General features: G+C 43.8%; 1 protein-coding gene across 1 annotated transcript in view; it reads right to left on the reverse strand.

Annotated features, from left to right (window-relative positions):
- Positions 1-15,635, reverse strand: part of palm2akap2 (PALM2 and AKAP2 fusion) — a 61,662-nt gene extending 46,027 nt beyond the window's left edge. Inside the window, exons 1-2 of the mRNA XM_084034475.1 lie at positions 15,490-15,635; positions 6,909-6,960 (exon numbers count right to left, since the gene is read on the reverse strand). Of these exons, the coding sequence (XP_083890601.1) occupies positions 6,909-6,960; positions 15,490-15,533 (96 nt within the window). The 5' untranslated portion in view covers positions 15,534-15,635. The remainder of the gene's footprint in view (positions 1-6,908; positions 6,961-15,489) is intronic.
- Positions 15,636-16,303: the final 668 nt, after the last annotated feature.

Consider the following 16,303-nt stretch of genomic DNA (forward strand, 5'->3'; position numbering starts at 1 on the left):
AAACACGGTACTATATGATACAATAATAGTTTATATCCGTCCTGAAGGTCCTTTAAGACTGACAATAGCTCCGCGACAAATAACAGAGTCCTCATTCATTACACAAGGCTGGTGGGTTTCAGTGGGGGTGCCCACCGCAGAGGGATGTGGTAAAAAAAAACACAAAACAAAAGGAGTCTGGTGAAAAGCTGACACTGCCTCTATGCGGCACAGTGCAACACACATCCTGCAACACTGTGCTAGCCAATCAGATATATTCAAATAAGCATACAGTACACAACATAACACAGTGCGTTGCTGCAGTGCTGTCGTATGAACCACGTCTAACTCGACTCAAGCATAAGGTCGAACTATTGCTGCTGATGAGAGCTTCAGGAAATACAGACAGACAGAGGATAAGGCCCTACTTTCTCATCCAGTACAACTGCTTGTTAAGTGTCGTTGCTCCCAAAGTCCTGGCAATAGATTTACTTTTGGAATTCCCTCCTGAAATTTCCTCAAGGATTTCCAAGAAATCCAGGTGGGAGTCTGGCAATGATAATGCCAAGGAAGTTCAAATACTACAAACTCCTCCAGTTTTAGTAATGGTCATTGGTCATACTGTACGCAAGGAGCCAACTTAAAAAACCCAATTCACCAATGACTTCACACAATATCTTCAACCATAATATGTAATGTTCGATTAAATAAGAATTTCTAACATAGTGCTGCTCGTTTATTTGCACGTATACATCTTGATAAATAGAAATGTTTAACTGTGGAGGACAACCAACCTCCCTGGGTTCATAGAGCTCCAATGACAGTGGGTTGAATCAGTCCATGGGTCAAAACCATCCATCACTTCTCCAACAAAACACTAATTTATTAGCAGGAGAGATAATAACCCGGAAAGAACAGGATTAAAAACCATGTTTGCAACTGAAACTGTTAATAAAGTGAATAAAAAGATGAAAGCTGGCAGGAAAGAGAGACCCTGAACCCGGCTCGGTTCACAGTATTTTCCCCCTCCGAGAGAGCAAATCATCCTCCTCAGGAAAATATGTTGACATTCTTGGATACACACTCATGGCTTCCCACACTCTGACTCACTGTGCGCTTGGCCCCACTTGGCTTGCTGCTTCACTCTTTCACAGAGGACATCACTTTTCCCCACTACTGCTGACACATCCAGAAAGTTGGACACTAATACATAATTCTGTGTCCCATACTTTAAATGGGCAGGCTCCATTGGGGATTTTTACTGTGTCACATTTAGTTTGTGGAGCTCCACAGGGCAACCAAGAGCCACATGGACTACACAGAATATAGTAACCTCTCATCCTACAGGGTTAAACATGTTGGGGTCAAACCCCACAGCATCTGATTACGGTTTCCACTCATTCTTCTTCTGTGGTGTTTATACCAGAATAGACATTTTGCAACTCTAATTACAAATCCAAGTACCAATTGGATAGTTTTCATATAAAAAAAAGAAAATGTGTCCAAGCAGCATTACTGATACACACAAGCTCACACATGATTCCAATGTGGTAAAGCAGTGATGTAACTGTTGGATTTAAAGTTGTGCCGGTGTTGAGACAGAACAGACGTGAGCTTCAGATCAGATGGGTCACATTCTGCACATGCCAACACACCCAGCAGAGAAATCTCACAGCGAAGATCGCCTTGCATTCAGCGGGCGGCCATACCTGAACACTTACAGAACAGACTGAAATGGACATGTGGTTTAAATGTCACGGGGTTTCATCCTGCGCTGTCAGAAAGAACTTTGAACTATTATTATGATCATTTAATTACTATTATTTGAATGTGACGTCCTCCTCAGACAATGCTAAATGTCTTCGGTTCAAAGCGAACAGAACACTAACCTGGTAGCTCCTCAGCCGATGGCGGTGTCAGTAAATGCAAACTTGGCACATTGCTTAAACAGCTTGCATGCCATTGTCATGCGATAGCAGCAGATGATGAGTACACTCATCATGTCTGTAGTGAGATGCACATGGACGTACACAAAGCAAGCATGTCACAATCTCAATCTTAATTTCAAGGTCTCCTGACGTCGGCTTCATGAGTCAATAAACAATGCCACATGTTTGTGTTATTAGAAATATGGAGATGAATAGCATTCATAGCTGCATGTCTCTCTGCCCTCGATAGTACTTCTCCCTCCTGTCACTCCGTATCGTTTACTATCCAAGTCGACTCAAATGTCACGACAATCATTTCAAAACCAGCGACACCCACTAGAGCTGCATTCCGGTCTCAAGTCTCTGTGAACTCTGACCCCACTCACTTACACACAGACACATGCACACATGCCAGGATGTCCAGTAGGTCCAAGACAGCTGCTGCTAATTTTAGACGGCATGTAATGCCTGGCGTGCCCCAGAGAGCCCCCCTGCGACCCCCCCAACAAACCACACCCACTCTTCCCCATCAAAATGACTTTGCCCCAAGCACAAGCCCCACATTCATGAAGGGCTGAAGTCCATAAAGCAAGCCTCTCCTAGCCACTTACTCCACCTATCCGCTCCAAATCTGGGATAGATGGCAAAGCCCACAACTATTCAACAAGTGCAAACTATTCATAGCCCATTGAGCAAGCACATGCTGGCAGTCAGACCTTAATAAACACTGAAAGTGACGCAGTGACTTATCATAAACCAACAGTTGTGTCACTGTGCCGTCTGCATATACACTACTTCCAATTTAATGAAGCAGGCGGGGGGCAATCCGACCAACATTTTTGACCATGTTAACTAAACAAATATCTTAAAAGATGGGCGACATCTGTTATACAGGCAGAAAAGATCCGGGGCTGGGTAGTTGTGTTCAGTCCCACCTCAGAGAGAGCACATGACCACCATTACAGGGAAGAGTCTGATTAAGTCAAACATGTGCCCATTTGAACAGATTAAACCGTTTATCCAATTTACATTACCTGCTGTAGTTAAGATAAAATTGCTGCGAATAAAGGCAGATAACAGAAAGTTAAGAGTCTAATCTGTAAGAAAACTGTGAGAACTGCTACTTTCCTCCAAGGCATGTCGTCCCTATTGTTTTTAAGAGTTCAGTGGCGCCAATGTGTCAATCTATGAGTGGGTAAACTGCACAAACTGAAACTACGCATTCCTGCAGGCCGCCCAGCCCCCCACTCTATTTACCTCTGCTAACGCAGGCCATTACCCCAGCCCCAGTCACAAATCTCAGCATGCCAAGGTCTAGCTGTAGCACCCCCCTCACCTTCACCCTGCCCCACTCACCCCCCTCTGTTAGACCTCACTAAGTAGACCCAGAGCCCTGACCAGTGACACAGATTACTTCACAAAGAGACCAAAGAGATCAACCTGTGGTCAGATTCATTACTGCATATTAGTCTCGCCAGACTGTTAATAATGTTCATAAGTGAGCAAGATAGACAACAGGCACAGAGATTTGGATTTGGAGCTAACGGGGATCTTTTATCCAATGATCTTTCTCTTTCCATGAGAGTCTCTGTCTAGTTCCCAGTGCCAGCAGCTGTCATTTCCTCCTTCTCTGTCTTTCCAGCAAACACACACACAAATGCACACACACATACACTCACACACACCATCATATCACTCCTCAGGCACCACTTCCTAATTCCCCTTATACTTGGCTCCAGACGATCGGCGGCCTTATGTTTGTGTGTGTGTGTGTGTGTGTGTCGGGGGGTAGCTAGTGAGTCCAAAGGGCTGAGGTCATCTGTGTAAACATATCGCAGACACTACAGAGAAGTCAGTGAATGAGTGCATGCGAAGACACACAAACTTTTGAACATGTATTTTGCCGTATCCCGTTTGCGGTTGGAAGACCTCACGGGCAATAGTGTAATTAGAAAGCTGAAGCACTCACACGCAGAGTTTTGGTGAACACACACGCATTTACAAAAAAAAAAAAAAAAAACCCACACAGACATAAACACACATGTGGGCACACCCCCTCATACATATGCGCACACACACGTAATGCTTTTTGTTGGGCGGGGGGGTCCTGACCAGATAATTACATATCAATAATATGCTAATTACAGGTCTGGATTTAACATGACATCACAGCTATTCCCTAATCTGACAATTAGTAACCATGGAAACCTGCACCGCTGGCAGCGGACGAGGCCGTAATCACTATCAGACTGTGGGAATCCTCGTCATCAACTCTTAGATTGAACACTGTGTGTTGTACTGAATGATTAACACGATGAGTAATCTTATTATTTAGACAACAACTCAATCAGTGGGACATTTTCTTTTCAGTTTGGTACCAACTCTCACAAAACAAACTGAACTGGATTTGCAACGTTACATGTAGGCTTGATGGGGAACAAATGCAGCAGGAAAACTACTGTAAAGAAGACTTAAATATCCTTGTCAATGAATTCTGTAATTTCCCATCACACCATCTCACTCCAAGTGCTGTGACTGAGCAGACAGGCACTGTCGTCCTTTCTGCTGAACTAAAAAAAAAAAAAGAAAAAGGATGACTCACAGCCATAAGTGTCATGCTTTATTGATGAGCGACACGGCACATAGACCTGGCTCTGTGGCAAATGAATATTAACATGGCAGCTGACAGTGATGTGCTTGGGTCCAATTCAATAGATAAATGTGGCAAGGAACTCTCCATCATAATCCAGATGAAATGATTAAAAAACAGTGTCAGACCGGACAGCTCGAATCCAGGGATGACTGGTCTAATACTTTGATTTCAGCGGAAGCTTCCAATTTGGTCGAGATCTGCTTCAGTATTGATGAGGTCTCAGAGTATCAATTATTGATTAAATCATTAACATATCAGCTGCAGACCCGAGACAGTGTGAGTGAGTACTGTACAACTCTCTACAGGGGTTCAGTAACACTTCTATTCTAAATACTGTGTGTTGAAGGAAATATAATCTACTTTTCACGAGGGCCAGCTTCGTAAATGTAAAGTGGTGCTTTGTCCAGAAATTTAGTTTTACAGATCCGTCAATAAAATCAATTTGAGTGTCTTCATTTCAGCACTTTAACAACTATAATCCAGTGTTTTGGCTGTGCTGAAGCAGCCGCCGGATTAGGAGATGCTTGGTTTTGATTGACAGTCCGAAGAGGTCTTATAAAACCCTTTGCTCTGGGAAAGACGTGGTCCAGCTTCTGTATTTACACTGGACCTGCGTTGTTTGGCTGCGTCTGTGGCTTACAGAGTGCTTCGCTGCCTCAGAGAGTCGTTAGCACTAATAGTGTAATCAGAACCCTTCTCTATTAAGGTGCCTGGTAGGTCTTGAAGGCTAATAGAGCTGTTATTGTCTTTGATATTGTGTACACAGAGCTGAGACAAGACAGATGCTCGTTTGGAGGAGACAAAGAGGCTCATATTATTTACATAGCCTGCATTTACTTTCAATACGATCTCGGATAGTATTTCAGGAGAGAATAAATAGAGCGTTCTTGATAGTGTTACAACTGCTGCCTCCAGACTATTTTTTATTAATATTCTAAAGTAATTTACACAATATCCTAATCAATGATTTAGCCGCATTTTGCCCAATACTGATGCAATAAACAGAAATGTTCCGTTCCTCTCCACTCAAAATTGTCACAGAGGCAAACTTTCCACTGGCTTTCTTTACTGTGTGCCCGACGGTTTTAAGTGCACGCAGCCTGGTACGGCTGCCATGGTTCAACGTGGCCAAAATAGTTTCTCCATCTGCTGCTGCTGCTGCTGTTCACCCCACTTCTGTGTATGAATGTGTGTGTGTGTGTGTGTGCTTGTGTATTCCTGTGTGTCTTGAATGTGTGTGGTATGCTGTGGTTGCTCGCTGGCGCCAAATTTAGTCGCAGGCAGTGAATCCTGGTCTAACTGTTGCTCTGAAGTCCTATCAGTACCGAGCCAAACACTTCAGCACATGCCTCCGTGATCACGAAACACAACGAGCGAGAATCGAAAACGGATTCTGGACAACCTCGGAGCTGAGATCATTCGAGAAGCAAATACAAGTAAAAAACCTCAGACATCTGGCCAAAAAGAAAAAAAGCTGATTTTCCACCAACTTTCCTCCGACTTAGTTTCCCCCCAAAAAAAGACATGGAAGAAGATGAAAGCCGACATGAACAACGAGACAAACACAAGCAGCAGTGCAGGGCACAAGCATAGTGAGAGAAGTACATCACAATCGCTGCAAAACAAAAATCACTCTGTTTTGTGCAATACAAATGGGTGTAGGGGGCTATGATGTCATAGGTCTCCCAACACGATACACTTATTCACTTTTTAATTGGACAACTAAAAAGATACAGTGACGCAATTGTGATTTTTAAACTAACATGCAGTGAACAATGTTATTTGTCACATTAGCATTTAGCCTCCCACCACAGAAGAAAACATTGTACCCTGGATATCAGTTCTATTGTGATGGAGCCAATTTATCTTCAGGTTAAAGGTTTGTTCGTTATAGGTAACTCAAGAGCCCCGCCTGTTGTATTTACGTCAAAGGAATTCATTAGTCAAAGTTCAACAAACTTTAACTTTGGTACGGAGACAGAAACAGATACTTTCCCCCGACCTCTACATGAGTCTGAATTGATGTGAACGGGACAATAATGAATAATGTGAATACGCAGATACGGCATGGCAGAGAATGGGGAAAGTGAGGGAACCAATGAAAGAGAGAGAGACTAACATAGTTGCAGGAACTGAGGTGCCAGACAGTTAGGCGAGACATTGTACTGTGAATGAGAGAGAGAGATGCAGTCAAGGTGAGACACGGTGGCCATGAATGCACTCACAGACACAGACAGACAGACAGACAGACAGACAGACAGACAGCAAAAACAAACAGGCAGAAGGTCAAAGAAACAAACGAGCAAAGCTAAAAAAACGCACCGTTTTGAAAACACTCTCTGACTTACCGCCAAGGCCTGCAGCCTCTCTTTGTGGAGCTGAGCCTCCTCACACGACATCCTGAGGGGGGAAAGCAGGGGAGAGGGGGGTGAAAGGAGAAGAAGTGAGATCTGTGAAGACTGAGAGCTGGAGTCCCTCAGCGGAGAGGTAGAGAGGCGGAGAGGGGAGGGAGGTAGAGGAGAAGGAGAAGAGGAGGAGGAGGAGGAGTATCCAGGCGAGGTCCTTCCTCAGCGCTAATCCAACCAGAGAGAAGGAGACAGTGGGAGAAGGAGCTCACACCGAGTGGAAGCAAAGATCTCTCATTCACTGGCCATGTGCCTCACACTCACCCCGCTGTTCGCATTCTCTCTCTCTCTTTCAGTCTATCACCCACTCTTTCTTTTGCGCTCTGTCTCTCCTCCCATTTGTCCCCTCCCTCCCTCCCTCCCTCTCTTTTTTAGGCATGAGCCATGTGTGATTAAACAGCTGGGGAGGAGCAGCTGAGAGGGACGGAGAGAAGCGAAGGAAGAGAGGAGTGATGGCATGAAGGTGATGGGGTTGTAAGAAGAGAGGGGGCAGAAGTGAAAGAGCAGCAGTAAGGAAAAGGGAAGCAGGAGCAATTTGTCATATTTTAAAAGCGGAAATGCGACAGTGGGAAATCAACATTAAGTGAATTATATGTAGTCACATTCAAAATGATTATTCTCTGACTCAACAAGCAGACAAGTGTGTGAGAAAGAGATGGAGGGAGAGCGAGGGCAGTGGTGGTTGAGTGAACTAGAGAGTGAATGAAGAGAGGAAGCACAATGCTGTGAATCAGAAGAATAAATGTTATTTTCTGATTGTTTCACGGCGCTTCCTGCTACAGCCTGTCTGCTAGCTCTGTGTATGATTAGACCTGTGATGTCTGGGGGTGTTTGACCTGGAAACAGGCTGCACGTCCTGCTGATTGGCTGGGGGTCACACCCCCCTGGTGGGCTCCAAATACTCTTTTCTAATGCCCATTAGAGTCCCGAACACAGCAAAATAATAAGCAAAGGGAAAATACAGGCAGTGGCCAGCGTCTCTGCAGATACAGACACCACCACACACCTTCTAGGGATTTAGGAATAGATTTTTACAGTCTATATTTTTGTATATCATATGTATAATCCAGCAAATTGAGTCAGTATCGGGCCGATATCAGACATCAAAATCGGCGCATCTCTGGTCTAAAAACACAGAATAATGTTTGTGTTTTGGATACAAGTTGTGTCAAAAATAGCATTTCTCAACTACAAAAGTCTCTTGTGTCAATCGCAGGAAATGACAACTTTACACCCAAAAGAGAAACCTCATCATTCTACAGGACAGAAGTGGCCTAGTGGTGCCACTGCATTATGACATAACAAGTTCCTCCCAGCATCCTAGCCTTCACCAATATGCTATTTAGTTTAAAAAGATGCTGCTGCTGCTGCCAATTAAAGGACAGGATAGACAAAGTGCCAAATACTATCGTTGAGATATTCTGATCTTTGAATACAGCAGTGATTTCGCCCACATGCAAACAATCCTACAGCCTACTCCTCAGGATCCTATTTCTGGTCACACTGGTCATACATTTATTCCATCGAAGCCTTCTCCTTTAGAAAAACAGGAGCAGGATTTAAAAAGAAAAAGGATGACGACTGTGTCTCTCTGTGAATTCGTGTATGCAAATGAACATCAGTGGAACATGTTTCTAAAGAGAAACTACAAAAACACCTCTTTAAAAGGCAAGGCACACCTTCTCTCTCTCTCTCACACACACACACACACACACACACACACACACACACACACACACACACACACACACACACACACACACACACACACACACACACACACACACAGAGAGACAGACACACACACACACACACAGAGACAGACACACACACACACACTCACACTCACACACTCACACACTCTCTCTCACACACACACACACACACACACACACACACACACACACACACACACACACACACACACACACACACAGTAAATAGGTCATTGTTAACCGTGTCCTAATTCTGTTCTCCCCCTTTTTTTCTCTAGGTTCACGGGTTTCATCGATTCTCTGCCTCCTCTCTTACACTTTTTATACTTCATTTTATAACTTTCCACCTCTCTTTCACTCACTCTTTTCAAACAACATTTAATTTCCTCCATTCTTTGCCTCCATCCTTCCTTCCATCCCTTATTCTTTCACTCCTCTTGTTCCCTTTGCTGCATTGCAGCCCTGTTTTCTACATTTTCATATCCAACAATTTCTCCTCACATCCCAACCTCCTTATTAAGTTCTCCCATTCTGACATACCCCCCATGGTGCATTGCTGCCCTCCATCCCTCCTTCATTCACCCACTCCTCCAACCTTTTCTTTCTCTTTCCATCCCTCCTTGTTTCCTACCCGACACCCTTCCTTCCTCCTCATCCTCTCCTTCCATTCTCCTCTCCATCGTCCACCTGTCTCTCCTTCCATCTATCCATTTTTCCTCAAACTTTTGGTGCTCCTCTTCCTCCATCCCTCCCATCCTCTCTCTTTCTCCTTTTCCTCCATCCCTCCTTTCCACAAGCAGACATCCTTATAAGGAGAAACAGCAGCAGCAGTCCTGGATGACTCCTAAGGGAATACAGAAGCATGTAACACACACACACACACACACACACGCAGACATAACAGCCACTGCATTACTCCAACAGAAAAATAACTGCAGCTGGAGAGTATTTGTCCTGTAAAGCCACAGTGTAGCTGAAAGACTTTAAATCAGAAAGTTATATCGTTCCAAATGAATGCACAAGTCTCTTGTCGATATTCAGGAGTGGTGACATTTTTATCTGCTGCAATCTCTAAAGTTAGTCCTTTTGTACATGATAGTCAAAAAGTATTTCCCTTCAATATTTCTGATACAGATGGATGTATTTTTTAAGCTTGTATGCTCCTTTACATAAATTGCACAGCTGACTTTCAACTAAGAGTAGAATGCAAGATTTATTTGATTTTATTTACTTTTATTTAACAGCTAGTTTTGGTTTCAGTTCAAGTTTACAAACCTACTGTAAGCTGTCTCATGTTATCCCTGCAGCAGTTCAATTCAGTTTAAAGCTGAATTAAAACACTCTTGAATCATTCAACCCTTCAGCTGATATATTATGAAACTTATCGATATATCTTTAGAGCAGTGGGATGTTCTTCAAAATGTTCTCCTTTTTATAAAAAGAGCCCATTTGTTGTTTCTTCTGTTTGTCTCCTGACAAGGCCAATCAGCACTACAGTGTTACTACAGTTTCAAGCTGCGCTGATCAATATCTTTGTATAAACAACGTTCTGTATGAGGTGTCGCTCATAGTGAGGAACCCACAGAGATCGTCACCATACTCCGTTGGAAAGCATTTCAGCTCATTGTTTCGGTTTTACAGCCCGCAACGTGCTGTTTTGGTTCAGCGTCACCGCTCTCATCAGCGGCGTTTACAGCCACTGCATTCAGCGGTTTTCAGTGAAAACGCTCTGATAAACCACTGTGAGCTAACCGCCCAGCACCAAGCAGCAGACAACGTTAGCTGGGAATATGTCAAGCATTTAGAGACACATATTCCACGGAAGTTAGAGCTAAAAGGAGAGGGAATATTGGATATATTTTCTGCTGGGTTTTTTTTAATGTCCAAGATGCTTATATACCGCCTGCATGTAAACTGCTAGAGTTCACAATTGAGAACTTTTTAATGTTTGTGTCTTCTGTTAGATAATGCCCACAGCACAGGTTAAACATACCATAGGTTTACTGAGGTTCACCATCAAGATAGGAAAAATAAATCCTGGACCGTTCCTCCAGAACACATTACTGCATCTATAATGTGGGGACATGGAGCTTAAAGACCGTGACCTGTTTGGAGTAGAAGTAAAATATGGTTTATGTTATGAAACCAGGCTCAGCTCTGCAGCTGTCTGACTCCACAGCCAGTCCAGGACTTCTGGCCGGTCTCTGTTTGATCTGGATTCGCACCAATCACATCATGATGTTTGGCCGCTCACACTGTCATTACAAAGCATACTTTAACATGAGTCTACTTCATTATAACATTTGCTTTTTGATTTCAGTTTTCGACGGTGCTTTTTAACTCTCCCGTCGCCCCCCTAAAGTGCTGCCACTTTCCCTCCCCCTCCAATCACTTCATTCTGCCATCAGTTATGTTGGTTGGTCGCGTCGTTGTAGACAACAGCATCATTGTTCCTCTGCATCGCCACGACTACGCGATGACCTCACTGCACAGCCAGCCCAGCCCCGCCTCCACCCCTCACCCCCCATCCCAGCCCAGAGGTAATGGCCTCCAGATGTGGAACCAGAGGCAGGAAAACACACACACACACACACTCACAAAGAGAGTGAGAGAGTGAGAGTGAGAGAGATAGAGAGAGAAATATAACAACATGCAAAGAGTGAGTAGGAGGGAATGAGCAAATATGGACAAAGAAAGTAATTCAGAAAAACTGCATGTGCGTGTGTGTGAGTTGTTAACGCAGACATCTCCCTATCTTGAGCTTTGTACAATCATAGTTCACTTTTCAATTCAAAATAACTCAAACAGATCTAGTGATGCAGATTGGCCTCTACTGCATTGAGTTCATGTGTGTGTGTGTGTGTGTGTGTGTGTGTGTGTGTTTTTTAGAGAGAGAGAGAGTGACTAAGTGAGTGAGTGAGAGAGAGAAAGAGAGAAAGGATAGAGAGCAAAAGTAACCAAGCAGACATATTTTTGGCTATGTGAGTGCCAGACCCTGATCTCATTCATATTTTATACTTCACTGAGGGAGGTCAAGCTGTGTTTGGGTATTCCACCGTCTGTCTGTCTGTCTGTCTGTCTGTCTGTCTGTCTGTCTGTCTGTCTGTCTGTCTGCACACACCGTTTAACTAAAATTGAGTCCTTATTACTGCAAGTATGTTTATTTTCCCACAGCGACAGTCGCCTTAAATTTAATTAGAAATGTCCAGGCAAGTCTAGCTGAGAAAGGAGGTTGGGGATGGCTGACCTTTTGGAAGACACTTTCAGCAACTAGAGATATTGTCTGTCCCTGTTTTTTTCCTAACTGATAGAAATCCAATTCAGTAATTCAGTCTTCTACAGCCACGCAAAGTCCATTCTTTTATTTTACCGCAAAGACTACAGAAACTGATAACTTTCGAAGATGATGGTAAGCTCTGCAAACTTCGTTAAAAAAGTAATGCCAACTCAATGATCAATCCATACATTGCCTGTATAAAAATGTGCTCAGGACATACATCCTGGAGATGCAAACAGAGCCTCTCATATTGGCCTCTCAATAGAACTCATTAACCCAGTTCCTCGCAACATGAATGGCAATCAATGCAGCATAACAATTCATTGGATGATTTTATATTGAGAGGGAATAATTCTTTGTGTCTTCATGCAGTTATGAGGCCTTTTTTTAATTCTGTGAAGTAGCTTTTAATCGGTTTTATCCTGAAATGCATTTTAGATGAGAAGCAGATGTCTTGGCCTCCAGACACTCAGATTATCAGCACCTCAGCATGCTCTTTCTGCTCCCTCTTTCTCCTAATGCCGCTTTCTCTCCCCTCTTATCCAGTCTTTACAATTCATGCTGTGGTATTTTCATTTCATGGAGTGGTGATGGATGAGGAAAAAAAATATTACATATTGTGTCATCAGATCATTTGAGTATAACACACGAGACCCACTCTGTTATGCAAATATATTTAGGTGTATTTTCTTTGTCTATCTCTATATGTTTTAACATCTTAATATTTTTCTCTGTAAAGCAATTTGAATTGAATTTGTGTGAAAGTGTGCTCTATGAATAACCTTCCACTTGCTCCATTGGCTGAGAACTTGCTAAACGATGAATTATTACGCCTATTGAATTCCCCAAAATAATGAATCACAATTTCTCAGCAGACCTTTTTCCATTTGCCTTTGTGCTCAACAAATGTTGAATATGTTTGGTTGATAAATGACTAATCGACATTGACAAATAAACTACATTCCAACTCATTCAAAATGAATCCAAACAAGAGATAATGATGGAAAAAACAGAAAGATGGTGGTCAATTTGACGCCCTTGCTGGGTTGCCTCCATTTACAAACTGAATCCACTCAATTCATCCCATCACTTATGAAAGAGTCTCTTTCCTGTAAGACTTCCCGGAGTGTGCAATAAATAGCGGCAGAGAATGGGCCATCTGCCATTGTGGTGTCTGCACTCTACATGACCACAAATACTACCTCGTCTTTCTGCTGATGCGGGGCAAACCCGGAGAGAAAGCACGCTCTATATGGTGATTAAAAATGAGCCCACAGCACGGAGGAAAAACAGACAGAGATCAGGGACGATAGGGTGCGATAGACCGACTGAATCATGACAGCGCTGTCTCATTTACCCGACCGTAACATTAACTATTGATGCACCAAGAAAGCATGTCTTCTTCATGCTTCGCTGCACTGCTTCATGGGTGGGGCTCTGACACAGGATGTTAAAGCAAATCACTCCAACCTGTCACTCACACTGCCTGTTCCAGAGCTGATTAACACTCAGCTTATAGGTGAGGGTTAACACTCACTCACCGCTAAGCATCCTCTAACCTGCAACATCTGCAATGGGAGAGGGGTCCCTCCTATCTTACAGAGGTTTCCATACACCTTACACAAGTTTATCCTAATCCTAGGAAGGATCAACAAAGACAGGGTGTCCTATATCGATTGTTGATATGCGACACATGAATAAAATCGACAGGCTGGGTACACACTATAGTATACATACGCTGCACAAGCTGTATTATCTGTAATATATTATAAAATAATACATTAAATCAAGTTGCACAAGCCTCCCAACGCTGACAGCTGTTCAGCTGGAAAGCTAGCTGCAGGTGTGATAGTGACAGGCCTCGATGTCTGTCGCCAAGCCAACAGTAGCTTCAGTAGAATACAACACAATACACCCACAAAAGCTCTGGATGTTAAAGCACAACTCCCACTCTCCTGTTCAGTGTTCAGTTCATTATCAGTGTCACTTCTTCTCTCCACAACAGTTCATACAGCAGCCAGATATCAACATTTAGCATTCATGCTACTACATTTCTTAGCTAGTCCTCATCCTGTTAAACGTTAAAACACTAGGTTTGTAAAACACGTATCTCACCTTTGCGTGGGCTTTCTCCAGTAGAAGTTTCATTCCTGTTATCTGACCACTTCTTGCCATTGTGGGAGCTAAAATCTGGGACTACAGTGGGGTTTTCTCTCGCTGTTAGCATGATTTCCAGACCGTCATCCGGGTCTCGCCACCACCGACCGTTAAAACGTCGTCTCACGTCACGGTCACTTGACAACTGACTTCCGGTGTCCATTACTGTGGCGAAGACGTCGATAGACCACTTGTTTTATCTCCTCTAAATGAAACCGAATAGTTTAATAGGTAAGTGCAACAGCGCCGACAATGTGTACAGCTGTAAAACTCGCTAGCCTAGCAACATTTAGGCTACATGCGTCACATAACGCAAGTCTCTTAAAGCGACAGGAAAACGTTGACGTCTTGTTTTTCAAAATAAAAACTAAAATCACTTGCAGACACAATTTTGCAGAGAGAATACGCATATACACTTTAAATACACAATAACTCATGGGAAGGGATTTATTGTGACGTTAAATTTCTTCTTGTACTGTCATTCTTGTGTGCCTTTTTAAAGATGTGTAAAAATATGAATGCTCTTTGTCCGGAAATGCAGCTGAAAGGTCAGATTGATTTGAAAATCTGCTGATGTGTATCTCTAGAAGGCTACTTGTGGGACACATGGGACACTTGACAGTCAGCATCTCAATGTTGTCTGAACAGCAACATTTCTTCAGTCCAAAAATCTACCAATGTGACACGATTCTTAACACTTTGCCAGTGTTTGCTTGATATGTTTGGCTGTGATTATGTGGCGATTGTTTAAATGCAAGTTTAAATACATTTGTTTCGATTGATGACACTAGAAATGAAAGTCACCAAGAGACTTTTTACCTTATTATCCTTCTGTCTTTGCACGGACATTTGATTCTCCTCAGAAGAAAAATACATGGACACACACACATTCATACAAACCCACAAATTCACACACAGGAAGAAGTGTTCTGCGGCATTGTGCTGAAACACAGAGGCTGGCCCAAGCCTGCAGCCTCCACATTGCCTATGCTAAAACATGCCACACTTGCACACGCACATGCACACATCATGTATGTACCAAATGGATGGAGTAGAAGACACAGGGAACGATAGAAAAAAGGAAAATCAAGCAAGAGGGTAAAGCCACATAGGTTTGATGTATAGTGAGGTGGGAGGTTTGCAGGTTGGAGTGTGAAGGTGAGTGAAGAAAAGAGGGAGGGAGGAGTGTACACGGTGTACGGCGGGTCTCCTCGCCAGTCATGACTGAGCAGCAGCCTCACCATGACGGAGCTCCCGTTCCCATGACAACCCAGCCTGTCAGATGGAGGGGAGAAGAGGTGGAGGGATGCAGGCGAGGAGAGGAGCGAGATGGAGGCAAAGATAGATGGAAGGATAAACAACACATCCCACTTACGGTGCTGTTGCCGTGCCGTTCCTCTGCAAAGGTGTGTCTGACATGGCTGCAACACCCTCCGCTCTCCTTCCCTTCTCCTCTTCCTCGTTCCTCCGCTCCGTCCCCGTTCCTCCGCTGTCCTTTTGACAGAGTTGGGTCCACCTCTACTGTGGTGTCTTCCTCCTCTCCTCCTCCTCCACCTCCCTCCCCTCCTCCTTATCTTCTCCTCCTCCTCCTTCTTCTTCTTCTTTCCTCCTGTCTTTTCAGTGGGTTTGTCACGCCAGAATGTGTCAGAGCAGCTGCTGCTGCTGCTGCTCCTGCATCGCCCTGCTCTGCCGGCAGGAGGAAATGGGTGGGAGAGAGAGAGAGAGAGAGAGAGAGAGAGAGAGAGATTAAATAAATTATTATTTGTAGGATTTATTATGGATTTGTAGGTGAGGAGAATGGGGTGAAAAGATGCTGTAACTCGGAGCAGGTGTGACGGATGTGAGAGAGGGATGGAGGATGAGACAGCTGACACGAGAGAGCGCGATGGAGAGCAGAGGATGGCAAAGAGACGGCAGGGAGATAGAGAGAAAGAGAGCCTTGGGGAGCTACAGTATATAATGAAAGGAGTGGCCAACATGCCTCATCCCTGCTGCTACCCTGCGAACCTTTCCCCTTTGAGACCGAGGAGGGATTCATTTAAAGAGGCAGAGAGGAGACTCAAAAAGCCTGCATTGCTAAGAAGGGAGGTGGGAAAGTGCATCCTCCACGAGTGGGCTCCGGTGTCCTGCAACTTTAAACGGGATAACAGTAAAGACTGAACAGGATCTGTCAGCTATTAAAAACAGCA

Source organism: Eutrigla gurnardus, assembly GCF_963514095.1.
Source record: "Eutrigla gurnardus genome assembly, chromosome: 19".
Taxonomy (NCBI): Eukaryota; Metazoa; Chordata; class Actinopteri; order Perciformes; family Triglidae; genus Eutrigla; species Eutrigla gurnardus.